Below are 15,072 nucleotides of genomic sequence, written 5' to 3'. Positions count from 1 at the left end.
GTAAGCCGCCGTCTTTTTTTTTAAGGCTAGCAGCTTGCCACCAAAAAATATTGGTCGGATCTCGGCTGGGACACTTCCGCTGAGGCTTAGGTTCCAGACATTTGCAAGCGCGTCGCAAAGTGGGCTAATGTAATTGACCTCCACCAATGCAGTTTAGGACATAATTCCCGTTCGTGAAACCGCTTGCCCAGCTAACCAAAATTTTTGATGATTAACCTAAAATTCGCTTGTGGCAAATGCTAGAAAAGGTTTCTGGAGCCTGTATTTTGGAAACCAACTTGTGCGCTACATATGTCGCGTACCGTACTATCCGCCGACGCTAGGTTTAAACAGAGATTTAATTGGTTGCGCTTTAGGTGGCAAAATGATGAATTTGTCCTAAACTGCAGACTAATTTTCTACTTTTGATATTTTATGTTCATTAATTTTTCAAAACGTGGACGGAAACTACTAACATTAAAAGCATGAGCATCAGCCGGCTGCGTAAGGGTTGCTTGATACAAGTGACTACCTGTCTTATAGCAGGTTTCGTTAATGTCCATTTCTTCCCTCGGGAACAATTCACGACAACCGGCGTTCAGAATTTTCGGGAAAGGGCTCAAACGATCGGTCTCACTGCGCATGCAGTTCAGCGCGGCTTTCTCCACAGAAACATCGACATCCTCCCGGAAGTCGGCCGGAGTGCACCACAACCCGGCGACGGGCCCGAAGACGGTGGGAATGTTGGCGTCCCGCAGGAGCAACACGTGGCACGCCTGCATTAAGTAACAGACGTAACTGAGGCTGGCCCATTTTAGCCGCTGCTTCTCGCAGTTCTGCGCCAAGACGCGAAAGCATCGAATGTTCTTTAGAACGATTATCGGTAGACGTGTGACTTTAATTGATAGAAACTGAAAGATATTGTAGCGATAGAAGTTGTACAACCCATAAGACCACCCAGTTATGATTCATCATGACGTTATGAATTCTCTTTATTTTACCGGCTAGCTGTTCTTCTTCACAATTTCTAGAATTCATTCTTGCCTTAGCTTGCTACAGCTTGCACCAGCTTGATCAGCTTGTTCCGCTTGTTAAACTCTTGCCTAAACCTTGCTCCCTGTTTTGCATTGTTCTTGTCATTAAACATGCCGTGAACATCCGTTGTTACGATCAGTAATTGTGTTACGTCAGTAAGAGCGTCCACGACCGCGCCGTTGCCGGTCGTGCCAACCTTTCATCTCAACAGCCCACACAACATCGTGGTACGGTCAACACGCCAACCCACTAGAACAGCAGCCAGATCGGCTTCTGTTACATGGCGCTCCTGTAAAAGAACCAGGCCACCTGGACGCCTGCAGTCTGAACTCGCGATTTCCACAACATCGCCACTTCCCACACCACCCGCAAGAAGTCTCAGACCTAGTCATTTCGACTTTTACCGGTTCGTCGTTTCGCGATGCAAGTACTGCGATTACGTCTGTAAGACCGTAACCAACTGTCAGTCGTGCCAGCACTGCAGTTTAAGCTTATAATTGATTAAATGTATTCTGGCATAATCAATCGTGTAATTTCGATACAATTGGCGCAGTTAGCTACGTAGGCTGTACACCTTAGCTAACGTTTTTCTGCACGCATATCCCAGTCGGATCGTTTTTCGGAAAACCTTATTGAATTTGCCGGTACGGCACCACAGTTTACCGGTTTATTGTGCTTTACACTTACAGTACGTTTGTATATATTCGCTTTGTATTATACCTTGCATATTCCAGCCGTCTATCTTTTTGGCGCCGTTTTGAGCTGTGCACAAAAAACCATTAGCAGTCACGCTCCGCGTACGCAATGGAATCTTTACAGCAACAACTTGATATTACATTCACTCGGAATGCACTACGTGACATCTGTAGAAGTTTCAATATAACAATCGCTTTAAAAAACACGAAGGCCGGAATGATAAGCGCGCTCTCCGCTTATATGTACGTGAACCACATTACTGTGGATCAGCTCCAGCGCTCCCAGTCCCCTACTGACGATGAGTCAGTCGCGCCGGCTGAGCACACTGTGCACAGCAACGCCGCACCGACCACACGTTCTCACACTCAGAGGGACAGTCTATCAAAGCAGGCCACTACAGCGCGTACTGAAGGCGCTCAATGCAGGTTCCAAACGCTCAGTGCAGCAGGGAGCACACAAGCCAGCACACATGCTGCAGAGCCGGTAGCGCGCATTGCTTTGGCACAATCAGCTGACAGAGAACTTAATCACATGAGTCGTTGTGAAAGCACTTCTAACGGCTCTGCTGCTGACAATAACGGCGGCGCGTACCATCATCGTGCTGTTTACGAGTATCACAGTAAATCGGATGACCGCCGGTCAGATAATGCGCACCAGAATCGTTCTTACCGTGAATATTACAGTAGTTTCAGTGACTCAAATGGTTCCCGGTCACCCAATTTACACCGCTATCGCGCACGACACCGTTCATACTCTCGTGATAGCACTTGTAGTGACGAATATTATAGTACACATTTCCGGGAACGCAACCGTTATTCGCCTGAAAGTGAACGTAGTTACGAATGTTATCGCAAACCGCACCGTCGATACTCGCCCGCCCGTGACCACACAAAATACTGCAATCGCGAAAAGTGTAATGTGGACAAGTTAATACATCCAAGGTATATCGACTTTGAAAGCTACAGATTAGACAACGGAAAATTATTTTGTCCAAAGTGTCTTGATATCTTTCATTCGTACGGAGAATGCACAAACTATAGTTGCGATGACAAATACACTATACCGCGTTTATGCCCAAATGACGTTAGAGTTGCAGTTCAGGAAGAATACGATAACTACATACACTACATGCTTGAGCGAAAAGGAATGTCGTTCTTGTTTAGCAGTCAACGGAAAAGAATGGGAAGCTACAGGAAAGGCGGCCCGTATGGCTATAACTATGTACCTCCCGTATTCTATAGCCTCTCTGAAGATAAGTTGTACAGTCGTCGCTCAGATGACCCGGCATCTCGATGCAAGGAAATATTAACTAAGCAACGGGAAGAAATGCACACACCCGATATTTTAAAACCACGCACACCATACATCAACACTGCAGGCACTGCAAAATTAAATGATGCCGTCTTGAATGCGACTTCTCGGGAAATAGCGAATACCATTCCGCAAAAACTCGACTTATGTGAAACATTGCTGAATGAAATTTCCGGTGATTTGACAGCACCGACATCACCGTCTATCGCAGAGAAGGAGCACCCATCTCAGTCAGTGAACAATTCCGTAATGCAGAGAGTACCTCAAATTAACTTTTTGCCGTCAACGCTGTTGAAACAAAAATTAAATGAAATGATTTCTATCGTACAAAGTATTCGGCCAATTCTATTGTCAATTCTATTGATGCCACACTGGAGTATATTCGCAATTCTCCATTCTATCAGACGTTGTTTACCAGCCCGCATTTGCTCAACATACCTACTGGTATATTACCATTTCGCGACTCTGCTCCTCCATCCCCACGACGCCGGACGAATGCGGAAAATTTTCGGATACCGTAACTGTAAGGGATGCCTAACTACAAGGAAACGGACGTTTACCGGATGCCTTAGTCAACCGTGAGGGAACCAAATCAGCGTATCCGACGAATTGGAGTACAAACTGGACTACTACGACAGTCTCCCTTGACCTGACCTGCCGGAATCACTGCCGTCATCACCTTTAACAGTACACACCGTACCGTGGCGCCGCACCAGTCCCTACCCCCTCCGGACACGCCATGCAAGCACAGCCAGTATTTAACCGCATTTAACCTTTTTCAGTTTCCTTCTTAATTTCTTTTCCTTTGTATTGTCTTGATGAGACAGGTATATCTCATCGCTACCGTGAGGGATGTAGCGATAGAAGTTGTACAACCCATAAGACCACCCAGTTATGACTCATCATGACGTTATGAATTCTCTTTATTTTACCGGCTAGCTGTTCTTCTTCACAATTTCTAGAATTCATTCTTGCCTTAGCTTGCTACAGCTTGCACCAGCTTGATCAGCTTGTTCCGCTTGTTAAACTCTTGCCTAAACCTTGCTCCCTGTTTTGCATTGTTCTTGTCATTAAACATGCCGTGAACATCCGTTGTTACGATCAGTAATTGTGTTACGTCAGTAAGAGCGTCCACGACCGCGCCGTTGCCGGTCGTGCCAACCTTTCATCTCAACAGCCCACACAACATCGTGGTACGGTCAACACGCCAACCCACTAGAACAGCAGCCAGATCGGCTTCTGTTACAATTATAGAGATCCAGTTCTGAACTCAGATTGCCGTTCATTAGCGTCAACGAAACCGTGGCCTTCGTTACGACGTTGTCGAGGATATTAAGCAAATGAGCGCGGCTGCACCTTCGCTCACGGTCGTTTGCACCATCGAGTAGTAGTTTGGTCAGGTCGACGACTACATGTGGGATGCCGTGGCGAGCGTTTAGAAAGAACAATATTTAAATTATTAAGATCTCAAAACTATGGGATGGCCGGGGGAAGTATTGATCTTTTTCTTAATAGTACTAAGATGGGCAATTAGTAGAACTGAGTAGTTACACCACGAATCCCGGAAAACAAGAAAACAAAGAAAACAAAACCGGAAGTCCGACATGTGGTTAATAAACCAGCCAACCACCCCAGTTGGCAACTACGTCTATCCTCCTGCTCTTCGGCAGTCAAGCCACTCCCAGACAGCAGTACTCAGGATTCGGTAGTCAGCAGAAGAGATGTCTTTTCAGTTTTTCATGGTTCTCCGTTTTACTTGGTAAATAAGACTTTTCTGTCCTAGATTTTGTGGAGAACGATTCGGATCATTCTCTCATCAGACAGTTTTCAATTTTGAACGGAATTCGACAGCTTTTATCTCTGCCAAAGCTAAGTTCCAGGTGTGTCGGTCTCTTCACTCTCTTGTGTGCAGTAATTGTAAGGTACAACCGTACAAGTACAGATATCTGTCTACTCCATCAGCACCATCATGACGCAGCCTTCCGCATCATGCGTGAGGTTTGAACGCCGAGGCGCAATTTCCGAGATTACGAATCGTTGGAAGAATGTTCTGGCCAATAGTGAACTGACGGATGTGGAATTCGCCGTTGGACGTCAGTGTGGCGGAGTGCAGAAGATCCGAGCGCACAGGCACGGTTTAACAGCGCTCCTTTCCCAACGGACGAAATGCATTCCAGTTTTTCGTGAGTAATAAAAGTTCCTCTTTTCCCTAGATTGACTTTGGGCGTCAGCAGCGAGGTGTTCCATGCGATGTTCTACGGGAGCTTAGCCGAGCGTAACGACGCTGTCATCGACGTCCCGGACATTCCCCCAGACGCTTTCAAGAATATGCTCAGGTACCGTCCTATGCGTAATCTACCAGTGATGTCTGTTCAGTTCAGTTGCTTTTGTTTCGTATTTGTAGCTATGTGTACACTGGGACGGTGGAGAATCTGAAAGAGGATAATGTGCTGCAGACGCTCTACTGCTCGGACAAGTACGACTTGCCGTGGCTGGCTGAGCTCTGTATGGATTTCGTTCTCCAGGACTTGAAGCCGGAGAACTGCCTGATGTACCTGGGAAATGTTGGTGTTTTGCTAAGAAAACTGAACCCGATATGCAGGGTAGATGACTGTATACGTCGTGGTAGGCGCAACGCTGGACTCCGGATTTTGATGTTGTGATGGAGAAGTGTTGCGATGTGCTGGATGTATCCAGCAAAGTCGTTCTCCAGTCGGAGTACGTCACGGCATTGGAGCGTAAAACTCTAGAGATGATTCTAGAAAGAGACACTTTGTCGGCAGAGGAGAATATCGTGTATACTGCCGTTGAAAAGTACGTAGGTTGTTGTTCCTGTTTCTTATTGCCTTTTTAAAGCGAACAGCTTCATGGCAAGTAGGTATTGCGAAATTTCAGGCGGTATTCGTAGAGGAGAATGCAATATTTGTACCGATATCTTTTATTTCGACAACAGCCAGTATAACGCGGGGCCGTATGGGCGCCACGCGTATCCTCGACAGCGAACAGCGGTGAACTCGGATGAAGCTTTAATGCCGAATCTAATGCGCACCGTGGCGCAGCAACACCAGACTAGCAAGGAAGGATTCTGCAGCCAGTGCAATTGTGCTGCAGATCCGTCAAAACAGCGCAGAAATGTCCGGGGTGGAAATCCCCAGAAACAGCGAATAGCTACTCAAGAGGACGGAGCGTCCCGCCCTTACACCAGTGTACATAACAAGATGCCTGCGCGGATTTACACTAATAAAAAATAATGATCAAATTTAAACATTAAAAAAATTTTTATGCAATATTTTTAATATTCCGTTGCATTTATTGCTGTGCATTGGCCAAGCGCTCAGCCAAGCAGTCAGTGTTGCTTTGTTTCTGTAGTCTGTTTGTAGTGTATAGTGCAAGTACACGTACGTGTATAGTGCAAGTACGTATGTACAAGTGCAAACGATGTGTATTCTCGTAAATTGTGAATACCGTAGCAACTGGTAATGGAAGTACCAGCGCTGCTACGTTATGTCAATTTAGTTGATTGTTTGCTGTTCTCCCGAGCGGACATAATAAAAGATTATACCGTTCGTTACACACATGGCACTGTTACAGATGGGCCGCGACAGCCTGTGCTCGCAAGAAGCTGGCTCCCACGCCGGCTAATCGTCGCCGCCTGCTGGGCGGTGCATTGTACCATGTACGCTTCCCGCTGATGAATGACGAAGAGCTGGCCAACGGACCTGTTAAGGTTGGGATCTACTCTGTCAAAACCACTTCATCACGGTCCTGAAAAAAATCGCTAACCCCTTCGCTGGGTTTTTGTAGAGCGGTCTACTGACTGCCAACGAAGTACGTGAACTGTATCTCTGCAAACATGGAACCAGTGAAGACCAGCTGAAATTCTCCACGAAACCGCGGAAGTACGTAGCGTTTCGTCTGGGGTCGAAGCGCGAGCCCTTGTGCAGAAATCGGGAGAGGTTGTTCGTTTTATTTGCGAACGGTTATTGGTATCCCGCGATCGTCACTGGAGACAATGAAGTGGATGATTATGCCAAGTATAAACTGGAGGAGCCGACAGACAAGGGTGACTTTGTCCAGCCAGCCCAAGTCGTTCATGCCGGGGATATTCTTAAACGTGGACTGGTCGTGTACGCGTACATTGACGGAGGCTACCAAGAGGCGACGTACGGCGTACAGCGAGCGGGTCGCCATACCGTTGAGGTTGCCGGTCGAGAGAGTAGTGTGGCATTCAGGGAGTTGAAGATTGCCGGTAAGCACGTCGAGGAATGGAAAGCGGCCTGAAATTAATGCTGGCATTTTTTGGGATGGAAGTGCGGTGTGGAATTGGACGGTCTTCAGTTGAATTTATTTATTTTGAAATGAGTGTACATGCTCCGATGTTTGTGTTCATATATTTAGCTGTTGGTACAACATGAGTAGACTGAAATCATTAGAGTATTAGTCTTCTTAGCTTCATTACGCACTGTTTTTGACTGGGTGGACGCAATATTGGAAACTGTGGATTGTTGACATGACGTTTGCTATACTTCGGGATTTAATTAACTGCATTCATTGTATTGTATAGATGGACATTTTAGTCACCGTACATACCGGTTTACCCATGTAGATTAGATTTTTTAGCCAAGTACAGACCAAGCCACGCGTTGGGGTGATAAAAAAAACTAAGTAGAGTGATTAGAATAATATTGAGAATGCTGATAAGTAGGTGCGCCTTTAGGCAGTTAAGTGGAGTGCCGAAGACATTAATTTTGGGAGTTCTGTTTGTAATTGGTGGATATATTTGCCGAAAACGTTCTTTGCTTTAAACAAGCTAACACGCTGGACACGGCTAAAGTTCAATTCTGCAGCGCAGTACACTGCTGGCAACGGAGAATGCTATCATTCTATGTGGCCGTTGAAAAGTGTATATGTACAGATACTCGTACATACTAGTATATTGCATGTATATGGCTCTAGTCTGCTAGTAGCCAGTACTGGTAGCTCGTGTATTGTATGTGAAACTATTGTAAAAGATTCACCAGCCGATCAAATTCTTCCTAGGCGTGCACCGTTTTTGTAAAGGTTGCAGGAGCGCCGAGAGTTATAAAATTTTTGTTAAATTGGAAGTCACGCACAGCTTTGCGTAGTGTTCAACGTAAATCGGTTTTGTCGCGGCTACAGGATCGAACCGAACTGATGCATGCAATGTTTATACGGGTTTGTGCAACGAGTTTTTCTTTGATAAACTGTGTAGTCGTAAAGCTTAAACAATGTTAAAAACTTAGAAAAATAGCTGAGTAAGCCGACACGGCAATCCCGAAAAATTCGCTGGTGCGTCCGATTACACTCCGCCACAGTACACATGTGTGTATGACTGTTGTCATCAAAACCAGAACGACATTTGCTGACGCCTAATGGGCGTGATATCCCTCCAACTAAAAAATATATTTCAAATTTTCCAGGTAAATAAGTATGATACCAGTAGGCTTTACCCAGTCGGTCATAAATCGAAGCCAAAATTCAATGTCGATTATGCCGGCCTACGGCTGAAGCAGAAGGGATCGGTGATGAATGTTACGTAGTTAAGGTCCCGTTGCAGCAAGGTGCTATGGGGACGCATGCCGGAAAGGGAGTTGGGGGGTTCCTTTATGTCATAGCAGTAAGAGAAAGCATGGGCTGCCAATTTGCACAGCGGCGGCTCCAGCCGCCCGGTTACCGGTTCATTCAGCCTAAAGATTCCAAATCTTTAAGGCTAATTTCTGCACTTATCGTTTGTTTAGACCGGGGAGAAAATACGTACAGCTTGAGCAAGTCCAACAGCCGCCTGCGCAACGGATATTCCTTCCACGAGTTAATCACCTGGCAAAGGTGATTAATGGCGTCCCACACAGAAGCGTCCCACACAGAAGTTCAGAGCAGCTGGCATCCAAAACCCTCAAGAAATGCTGCATTCGAGTATGTCGTGTAGAGAGACTCGGTACGGTTTAATGTACGAGAATTACCACTTCCCTGCCACGACTCAATCGGTAGAGCAACTCTTAATACTGGCTGGCTAAAAACTAATACTGGCTGGCTGGTGGGCTAAATTTAGCTCCGCTAAGCCAGCGGAGTTTCTTTAACTTTTTCCTTTCAAAATGTAGCAGAAGCAACTTTTTTCTGTAGTAGAATGTTCAGTAATTTTTTCTGAGTCTTGCAACTGTAAGTTTGTACGGATTGGTTGTATATGATCGATATGGGGACCAAAAAACGCTGCAGCTTGTCTTCAGTGGCTTATTACCATCTAAATATACAGGGCATTAATAATCGCAATTCGACCAAGCATAATTTGGTTGAAAGCATTCTTCTCTCTGAAGATAACATTTCTAAAATTTTCTGTATTTCGGAATCTCATCTTTCATCTTCGGATCCTGATCAATTATACGAAGTCCCTGGATATAAGCTGTTTCGTAAAGATCGCAGTAAAGACCACTGTAAAGTTCGCGGCGGAGGTCTCCTGCTGTATGTGCCCAGTCATATCACCAGTAAACTCGTTGATTGCAAAGAAACGTATGCTCATTGTGAAAGTTTGTGGATTTTATTACAAATCGGTAAGCGAAAAGTATTGGGGGGTTTGATTTACCGTGCTCCGGATTCCAACGCTTCAGATACAAAATATTTGTTTGCGCATATCGATAATACCCTGTCTCGGTTCCCTGATTGTGATTACGTGCTTACGGGAGACTTGAATATCGATACTTCCATCAGTAGTACTCCGTACCACCGCTATTACCATGATCTGCAAACAAATTTTAATCTCGACGAAAAGGTGATAGGTTATACTCGTGTGGCCAACAGGAAAATGAAGAAGGATAACATGAATTCTATCAGCTGCACCAAAATCGATACTATGTTGTGCTCCCCGCCTTCCCTGTATGCCAGTATGCCTGCTACCGATGTCAGTTTTCGGATCACCGCCTGTGTCGTACTGTTGCACAGTACAAAACTAAAATTCAGTTCACAAAACAATTCAATTTCGATTGTGGAGCCATACGGACGATAACAAGTTTTTTGGATGAAATTGGTGAAACAGTGAAGCGCTACGAACAGTATGATGAACAACGTGACGTGAATGAAGTTGTGGAGAATTTCGTGCAAGACCTCTCAGCTGTGGTTGACAAATGTTTTCCTACACGCTCCCGCCGTGTGAAGCGTGCATCTCCACCGTGGATGAACGATGATTTAAAAGCTATGCTAAAGATTAAAGACCAACTGTACGGAGAGAAATGCAGATCACGTGGGACACCGATGTACGATCAGCAAGCCCGAGAGTATAAGCGAGTGAAGCTAGAAGTGACCACGGCTATTTTAAATGCTAAAGAGGCGTTTTTCAAAGAAAATCAGCGCAGGAGTGACGTAGTGTGGAAAGAAATCGGCAGAACAATGAAAAAAGAGGCGAAACCTAGTGCGGTTGCAGTTAATTTAAATGCGATTAATCAGCATTTCGTGACAATGGGCCAACATGGGGCTCCGCACGATCCCCCAGAGCGACCGCCACTGGGGGACGATAGTAACGCTTTGTTTTCCAGGTTTGCGCATGTTGATACAGCAGTGGTGGCTGGGATACTTCATCGAATGGCCGCGAAGAAAAAAAGCCCCGGACCAAACGGGATGCCACCGAAACTGTTACAGAAAATCACGCCGCTCATCGCTCCAGTCCTTACGCAAATGGTGAACCAGTCGCTGAAGGAGGAGTGTTTCCGTCCGTCTTCAAAAAAGCCGAAGTTTACCCCTTGCCAAAAGTGTTTCCCCGCTGTGTGTTGATGATTTCCGCCCCATTTCGCTACTTTGTAATTTCTCGAAGGTGTTTGAAATGCGTCCAATGCAGTTAGTGCGTTTTTTGAAAGAACAACAGATCTTATCCCCAAATCAGTCTGGATTCAGAGACGGTCATTCTTGTGAAACGCTATTGTTAAAAACAACGGAGAAATGGAAAAAGGCATTGGATAGCAAGAATGTGACAGCAGTGTGTTTTAGACCTCAAGAAAGCATTTGACAGTGTAAGCCATTCGCGACTACTGGACAAGATGAAGAAAATCGGAGCCGGGGATATCGTAGTGCAATGGCTACATAGTTACCTTACCGGCAGAGTGCAAAGAGTACGAGATGGAAACGAACATCCGACTGGCTGCCATTAACATCTGGCGTCCCGCAGAACACAGTGCTCGGACCAATCCTGTTCACCATCTACATTAATGATGTACTTACTGTTAACGCAGAAGATTGTGAGGTTGATTGTTTTGCAGACGACACAATTGTCCATGCAACTGGAAAAACGAAAAATGTGCGGCCGCTAAACTGAATGCTGGACTGGTGCGTGTCGGCCAGGTTATGGAAGAAAATCTCTTGCACGTAAATGGAAAGAAATGCCAAGCCATTTACTTATGTTCTGACCGAAACAAACAACCGGATCCGGAAGTCGTCATCAACGGGTCGGTTGTCAGCATTGCACAACGTGTACGGTATCTCGGCGTTGAGATCGATAACCACTTGAAGTGGAGTGAGCAGTTCAGAAAGGTGCAGCGGAAGGGGAATTTCGGCATTGCCATGATTAAGCGGGCACAAGAAGGGCTCAGCATGTCACAGCGCAAAGGTCTTTACCACGCTTGCTTTGGATGCCATATCGGACACCAGTCGCCGGTATGGTCTGCAGCGTCTTCGACTGAGCGCGACAAGCTGGACGGACTGCAACGTAAAGCTCTGAAAACAATCACTGATTACAAGATCGGTTACTATCATAAGTTGGGTATTCTCATATATTCGACCGATGGCGTCAGAGCGATGCGGTGTGGTTGTTCAAGTTCTGGAACAAAGATCAGTTCTCACTTCCGGCCTACCTCCTGGACATGATCCAAGTAAGATAACACCGCACTACAACTTGCGGAAGCCGGCGGATCGATGTTACGCGGGCAAAGAAAGTTATCGGAGGGTCGACTATGGAAATGCGACTAAAGCGTCTTCTTGATAAAATTATTGCTGTTAATCCTAAAATTCTCGAAGCTAGTTCTGTACCTTCTTTTAAATTTCTACTCAGATCTGTTAATCTCTCCTAAATGTTTTGTTAACAGAAAATTGTTTTGTTCGACCAGACTTGAAGTCCCTTCGGGGTTGTCTGCTCTTGTGCCGTAATAATAATAATAATAATAATAAATCAACTGTTACAGTAAGAACGGATGGAACCAATCAGGAACACGAACCTTCAGGAATCCCTAAGCAATTGTGCTAAGATAAACTTCTAACTCCTGGTCGATACACATGCGGGTCGGACGAAGCACGAGCATACCGTGTTACCACGTTATAATCTGAAGCTAATTACGAACGTCGATACCACAGAAGATGCTTTACTTCGCTAACGCACAATCATATGCACAACACAAGGAAAGTTAAAAGCAAGTTACCAGTCAAGAATGATCAAGACTGACTCCGATATTAGCGATGACAGGAGAATTTATAGACTATCAGGAGCACAAGATACATCGCTATCAAGATGAGAACAGGCGAATCACAGGTAGCGATAATGAGCAACCGCAGTGACGTACAGATAGGAGAAGGCGTACAACAGTAATCACAGTTAAATAGATATGTATGTACTACTAGTATCTACACACGTCAAGTAGTCTCCCTGAGCGTACAGCTCAGCGCAGCATAATTCACCGCGATATCGACCTCCTTCGGCAATCTGTCCGCCGAATTCCATTGCCGGGCGATGGAGCGAAATGGGGTCGGAATAGCCACGTCACACAAACGCAGCACTTGGCACACATCCATCAAGTAACAGAGTTTATCCCGTCCTATCCGCTGCCTTCCGTAGTTCTGCTCCATTGCGCGCATGCACTGAACGTTCTTTAAGACGATTACCCGCAGACAAATGCGCTTAAGCAACAGCAACCGAAGAGAAACAACTCCATTTCCGGGTCTAGCCGGCCGTTCATCAGCGTCAGCGATACCGTTGCCGTCGTCACGCCGTTGTCGATGGCGTTCAGACCGGTTAGGCTGTAGGTTCTTTCCTCTCGTAGCTGATATGGTTCTCTCCTCGTAGCTGGCGTGATATGAAAATAAACGTTTCATGTCCACTGCAACATGCCGATTTCGGCGGCGACTGCATAAAATGTCGTACCAAGTCTTGCACACTCTGTAATAAAAACACTATTATGTGCAGTTCGTATGGCAGCATTCCCAGGGACACATAACGCTCCATCTTATTGTTTTTAGTGTCAGTGTATCCGTGCTGTCTGACGCCACTTGGACATGCGGACCAGATGTTCCATATCCGCCTGATCAAAAGAGCCGAGTTTGTTTTGTGTGTAGACACAGTGGATGCCTTTGGCGTCCAGCCATATCCGCACAACTTTCATCCAAGGAATTTTGATAAACTCTCTCAACAAAAGCCGTAAATCAATCCTGGAAGCCAGACGCGCCGTTTGCTTCTGTAGCAGACGACAGTATCCGACAACGGAAAGCGACTCGCCTGTTTTGTGGTGGTACTGATATTCCGGGTCTGGATGAACAAATTTTCGAATGAGCCGGCGCCGCCCGGGCGCATCGCTTCCACACATGCTGGACCGATATTGCCGCAGAAATCCTTTGCCGGGGGGAAAAGAACTCGCCCCGGTTGGAAAACGTAGGGTTCGTCGGGGTTTCCACGCAACGCGGCTTTAACCAGAGTATGACGGTCAATCTCCCTAGTTTCTAATGGTTCATGCTTGCGTCCCTTGCCAACGGGCAGCCACTGGGGCGGGCGGTTGTGACAGGCGAAATCCACCAAGACGCGACCGCCCGGCCAGTCCACGTCGCACAAATAGCCCAGAGAGAACCGACCCGTACTGGATTCGTAAACAACAGGCTGCAGATTTTTCCCAAGATTTGTCGACAGTTGCTGTTGTTGGTGATGGGCTCGCAGGCAGGGGCTGAAGTGTCTACTCGTATAACGTCATTACTTTGTTGTCGGGGGGATGACAGGGATCTCCAGCGCTTACGAATCCAACGACTGACACGCGCTTTGGTGGATAGCGACGTTGAACCTTGACTGGCCATTTCCACAGCTGAAACAGATTTACCCGGAGGAAAGTCTGAATCTAGCCGATCAGCGACACTTTTAAAAGGGGCTTAAAGGATGGAATGAAGCAGACTGGCGGAAAAGGTCTGTGGTTTACTCTAGAGCTGCATTGCGTGGATATGGTATGACCGTATGAGTACACTGAATGCATCACCATGAAGGTTGTGCCGGCTTTCGTAGCCAGTCGATGGATGGTTTGTGGGAGCAGCCGGATGTACACGTGATACTATCATTACGATACTTTGCCCGCATGCTGGCGAGACGCAGAGAGATGAGAACAGCACACCTGGAAAACAAGGAAAGAAAAAAAGTAGTACCAGAAAGTGCGTTCAACTTTTGTGTGCTACCCGTAAATACCGGCTTACCGGTGGAAAAAGAGTAAGACTTAATTTGCCAAGAACAACAAGATCTTCACCGTTTGTCGCGCTGGAATTCGCTTCGTCACTTTTTTGCTGCATAATAAATGAGCTCTACAGTGGAGGCGTTTGATTTAAACGGCCTTCGTTATTGTCAGAAAAATTAAGTGATCAGGCAGCTAAAGTAACGCGATTTTACAATTATTTATGAACATACTATGTCAAATATGTAGACATCTCGTTTCGCCGAACGCTGCGCCCCGGAAATGCGCCAACCAGGAAAGTCACCGTCGTCCATTCAGTGACTAGTGCCCAGCATTGCGTTTTTACTTATCGCCTCCCTTATAAGTTGTCAACAGTATTCATATTTGTTAGGCCTTCCCTGTATCACATAAAATATGCGAATGGGTGAAGCCGTGAAGGTAGGAATGCTTTAGACTGAGCCTGATAAATTTCCTTTTAAGTGGATTTATTGAATTTTCGAAAAATTGTTTTTGTATTTGCGCAATCGCCTATTCCCTTATGGAATTATCTGAACGATCGCACTCGGACATTCACGCACCTGTTTCATTATCACGTACTTAATAAATTATGTTGGCAATTTTTCTATTAATTACTAGCGCT

At 46.0% G+C, this 15,072-nt stretch overlaps 2 protein-coding genes across 2 annotated transcripts; both read left to right on the top strand.

Annotated features, from left to right (window-relative positions):
* The first annotated feature begins 1,408 nt into the window (after positions 1-1,408).
* Positions 1,409-4,182, top strand: LOC129596729 (uncharacterized). Its single transcript, XM_055494076.1, has 2 exons — positions 1,409-1,420; positions 1,749-4,182. The coding sequence occupies exon 2, from the start codon at positions 1,819-1,821 to the stop codon at positions 3,601-3,603; it is 1,785 nt and encodes a 594-aa protein (XP_055350051.1). The 5' UTR covers positions 1,409-1,420; positions 1,749-1,818; the 3' UTR covers positions 3,604-4,182.
* Positions 4,183-4,756: 574 nt separating this feature from the next.
* Positions 4,757-7,551, top strand: LOC129596753 (BTB/POZ domain-containing protein 3-like). Its single transcript, XM_055494104.1, has 7 exons — positions 4,757-4,901; positions 4,984-5,151; positions 5,235-5,357; positions 5,426-5,585; positions 5,651-5,835; positions 6,613-6,748; positions 6,826-7,551. The coding sequence occupies exons 2-7, from the start codon at positions 4,991-4,993 to the stop codon at positions 7,300-7,302; spliced, it is 1,242 nt and encodes a 413-aa protein (XP_055350079.1). The 5' UTR covers positions 4,757-4,901; positions 4,984-4,990; the 3' UTR covers positions 7,303-7,551.
* Positions 7,552-15,072: the final 7,521 nt, after the last annotated feature.

This window comes from Paramacrobiotus metropolitanus, unplaced genomic scaffold (assembly GCF_019649055.1).
Source record: "Paramacrobiotus metropolitanus isolate TYO unplaced genomic scaffold, Prichtersi_v1.0 Parri_scaffold0000094, whole genome shotgun sequence".
Classification (NCBI taxonomy): Eukaryota; Metazoa; Tardigrada; class Eutardigrada; order Parachela; family Macrobiotidae; genus Paramacrobiotus; species Paramacrobiotus metropolitanus.
This window is presented reverse-complemented; position numbering and strand designations above follow the sequence as displayed.

Bases quoted from the DNA above. Each gene is read 5' to 3' on its own strand.
- LOC129596753 (XM_055494104.1), top strand. From the start codon at position 4,991: ATGACGCAGCCTTCCGCATCATGCGTGAGGTTTGAACGCCGAGGCGCA. The intron at 5,586-5,650 runs GTTGGTGTTTTG...ACGTCGTGGTAG, and splicing joins GCCTGATGTACCTGGGAAAT to GCGCAACGCTGGACTCCGGA. The intron at 6,749-6,825 runs GTTGGGATCTAC...GGGTTTTTGTAG, and splicing joins TGGCCAACGGACCTGTTAAG to AGCGGTCTACTGACTGCCAA.
- LOC129596729 (XM_055494076.1), top strand. From the start codon at position 1,819: ATGGAATCTTTACAGCAACAACTTGATATTACATTCACTCGGAATGCA.